Below are 3,691 nucleotides of genomic sequence, written 5' to 3'. Positions count from 1 at the left end.
CATTGAATTTGCATTTACTTCTCTAACTTGTAGTTTTTGCTAAATCAAAGGGAGCAGATTCATATCAAAGTCTGAAGTTTTATCATCTGTTAACACAAAGTGTAAAGTGAAATTTTTTTTTGAACTAAAAAAGGGATCAAATAAAAGAAGGAGGAAACCTTCTAATAAAATTAGATAAAACTTAGTAATTTTATTTTTGTAATTAACATTTCTTATTTGCTAATACCACCAACAATTGACAAAATTTGATGATGTCGTCAAATTTATTAAGTACCATCAGTTCACTTAAATAACAAATGGCACAAAAAAAATGGTTTTAATTATAAAAGTGGTGGTATACATCGATTACAATCTTGTTTTTCTGGATTATAACCCTCAATTTGTATTGTACTTTCCACCACATTATACTGATCTCGTAACATTTGCGTTGTTTGTTTTAAAATCCATTGAGCATTTGCGCTTGGTGTAATTTCTAAGTGTACGCTTATTGCTATCTTATCGAGCGTCAATGACCATATTCGTAAATTATGCACTTTTTCAACACCATTAATCTGTTCCAGCGAATCGAATACGGTACGAAAATTAATACTTGAAGGTGAACCTGAAATAATGATTATTTTTTAAAGAAATTGTGAGTGTTATGGTAAAGGCAACATGGGACAAGTTTATAAAATGGAAATCTTAGGCTGTTTTTTGTTTCCTGAAACAATGACTACTTTTTTGAGTAGTTGTAAGATATTTTGGCAAAAATGATTATAATAAACTTATAAAATGAAGTTAAGTTGAATATTTTTTTAATTTAAACTTTGAATTTTTCCATTTACAGACGAATAATTAAACGTTTTTTTAAAAATGTTGCTATAAATATATGCAAATTCAATTATTGATGTCATAAATAAGAAAAAATGCCTGACAAAAGAAGAAATCATTTAAAAAAGGATGGAATTTTGAAGTCGATATCATTTTACAAGCAAATTTTTAACAGTTTCAATAATTCAACAATGATATAAATATGCATTTTACATAAAATGATATGGTAGAATTTTCGTCCTTTTTCGCCATAATTAAAATTCTAAAAATTTCCATTCATTACTGTTACTACTCGATGTCTGAATTGGAATTTTATTTCTATTTTATTTTTTTTGCAAATTTTAAAGATTTTTTAATTTTATTTATTTAATTTTACATGCGATGGAAAAGTTGTTTCTTTTTTTTATTTTTCTGACTTCCTTCATTTTCTATATTAATAAACAAAACAATTAGGGAATTTTTTGATAGGCAAAAAATAAATTGCATTTCAAAATTTAAATTTTGCAAAAGAATTTCAAAAAAAAACAGTAATGTGTGAGATAACCAACCTTCAAGCAAAACAAACATTGCATCTCGAATTATGTAAATTGTCGTACAAAGAACAATGATTGAAAAAATTAACGTACAAATAGGATCTGCTATTGACCAAGATTCCTGAAAAATATAGAAATTTTCAAAATTTCACTGAAATTAAATTGAAATTTCAAAATAAAATTTTGATTTGATATGCTTTTAGCAAGAGAAATGAATATTTTATATTTTTTCTTGAAAATTTATGTTAAAATTTTTTCTAAATGTTCAAATTTCTTTTAAAATAATTATCTTATTTTAAAATAGAAAGAAAAAAATGAAGGAAATCTTTGTACATTTTGCATTTGCGCTTGTTTATGAATCAATTTCATTGCATAGAATACTTTAAATATTTCATTTTACTTGCTAATTTCATTAGATTTCACTTAATTTCAAAATTTCAAACCTAAACTTTACTTACATTGCAAAAAATAAGCAGTGCAGCAATAAGCACTCCAATACTTTGTAATAAATCCCCGATGACATGAATCATCGCCGCCCGTACGTTAATATTAGTAGTATTACCCGAATTTGCTGAGTGTGACAAATGCGCATGGCCATTATGAGAATGCGTATGTCCACCAAAATAAAGTAACATTGCCATACTAAAATTATATTTTTATTGGAAAAACCAATTATCCTCTTTTTTAAACAGAAACATTTATGCATAATTTCGCATTTATAATAATTTTTTAGTAATATTCTAAATGGGAATCAATAAATTAATAATCCATTTTTAAGCATTTATAAGCTAATATTCTTTTGTGCTTGGCAAAATCCTAGATGAAATTTATCTATTAATCACTTAAAATTTTATCGGAACTACAATTTTACTTCTTTTTCTCGCCTTTCTAACGATAAATATGAACATTCAAAGTTGAAATATTATTTGTAAGTTTATTTCATCACTACTCAATCTAAAAATTTAAATTTCATTTATTTTCTTGCAATACCAGAATTCGTTTTGAACCACTAATTATTTATAAAACTGATAAAGAATGATGATTTAATGAATGAATTTTACATGAAATTTACGAAAACACCCAGTGCTGCGGTAATTGCCATAATAGAAGCATCAATATGATAGGAATCACTAGTAATTCGATCGATAGCCATGTAAACCAGTATTCCGGTTATGATCCAAATCATAAAAACGGAAATGAATGCACCCAATACTTCTGAATCATTTAGTTCAGTAATATAACTTTTAAATGATAATTTAAAATTTCAAAGACTATTATTGATTTTTTTGCTTTTTTCGCAATAAAAAGAAGAAATATCTTTGATTTTCATTTATTTGTTCTTTTTCGTTCTTTTCTTTTTATCAAATTTTTCCTAAAAAAGGAAAGGGACGGAAATATTTGAACTTTATGAGCTTATTGGCTGCTTTTTTATTTTCCTTTGCTATAGAGAAAATTTTGTAAAAAAATTTGCATAAGAATAAGAATGTGCACTTCAAATGACTAATTTCTACAGTTTTAATGCTCTCAATGAATATAATATAATCTTACCAAAAAGAAATCAGAATTAGTTTAATCGGAATTAAAATTAAACTAACTGAATAGACGTCAAAGTTATTCACACATTAATTATTTGTTTATATTAACTCACCAGCACGGTGCCAACCAAAACTCATTCGTTGTGACGCAGGTCGTTTGGACATGTATAGAGCAAATAATGACACCAACATGCCGGCGAAATCAGTCAACTGAAATTTTTCTTCGAAATTTAAATTACATCTCCTGCAACAAGATTAATTTTCTTGCATATTATCAATGAAATGTAAAACTTTTAAATTGGAAAAACGCAAATATTATACGTAAGTTCAGTTGCAAAGGAAAATGAAAAATTTTGCAAAAAATTTGAAAGGTTTTGATTTTGAAATAAAGAAAAAGAGAAATTGTAAAATATTGCCAAATGTGCGGCATCGGTGATAATTGCAAGTGATCGAGCCAAATAACCGCCGATAATTTCAGAAATGATGAAAATTAAGCAAATGATTGCAGATGTCCAAAGGATTCGAATGGCTCGTCGATCGACGGTTGGTCGTTCATCTTCATCGTTGTGACAGTGAAATTCTTCAACCAAATTTGTAGTTGAACCATAGTTTGGAATTTTATGACTAAATTAAAAACAAGAGGAATTGGAATAGATTGTTATCAATTGAAAAATACCGCTTATCAAAAATATTAAGTAATTACAAACTAAGAGATTCTTCTTTTTTTCTTTCTTCTTCTTCTTCTTCTTATTATTATTATTATTATTATTATTATTATTATTATTATTATTATTATTATTATTATTATTATTA

General features: G+C 26.3%; 1 protein-coding gene across 1 annotated transcript; it reads right to left on the bottom strand.

The window, feature by feature from the left end:
* Nucleotides 1-320: 320 nt before the first annotated feature.
* On the bottom strand, nt 321-3,459 carry LOAG_13237 (hypothetical protein; the record flags this gene model as incomplete). Its single annotated transcript, XM_003148746.2, has 6 exons — nt 321-601; nt 1,359-1,464; nt 1,802-1,985; nt 2,405-2,558; nt 2,992-3,088; nt 3,295-3,459. Coding segments are annotated over 6 exons (987 nt in total), but the record flags the coding sequence as incomplete, so codon positions are not given.
* Between the last annotated feature and the right edge of the window lie 232 nt (nt 3,460-3,691).

Source organism: Loa loa, assembly GCF_000183805.2.
Source record: "Loa loa unplaced genomic scaffold supercont3.853, whole genome shotgun sequence".
Lineage (NCBI taxonomy): Eukaryota > Metazoa > Nematoda > Chromadorea > Rhabditida > Onchocercidae > Loa > Loa loa.
The sequence above is the reverse complement of the archived record's forward strand: the minus strand, read 5'-3'. Positions and strand labels throughout refer to the sequence as shown.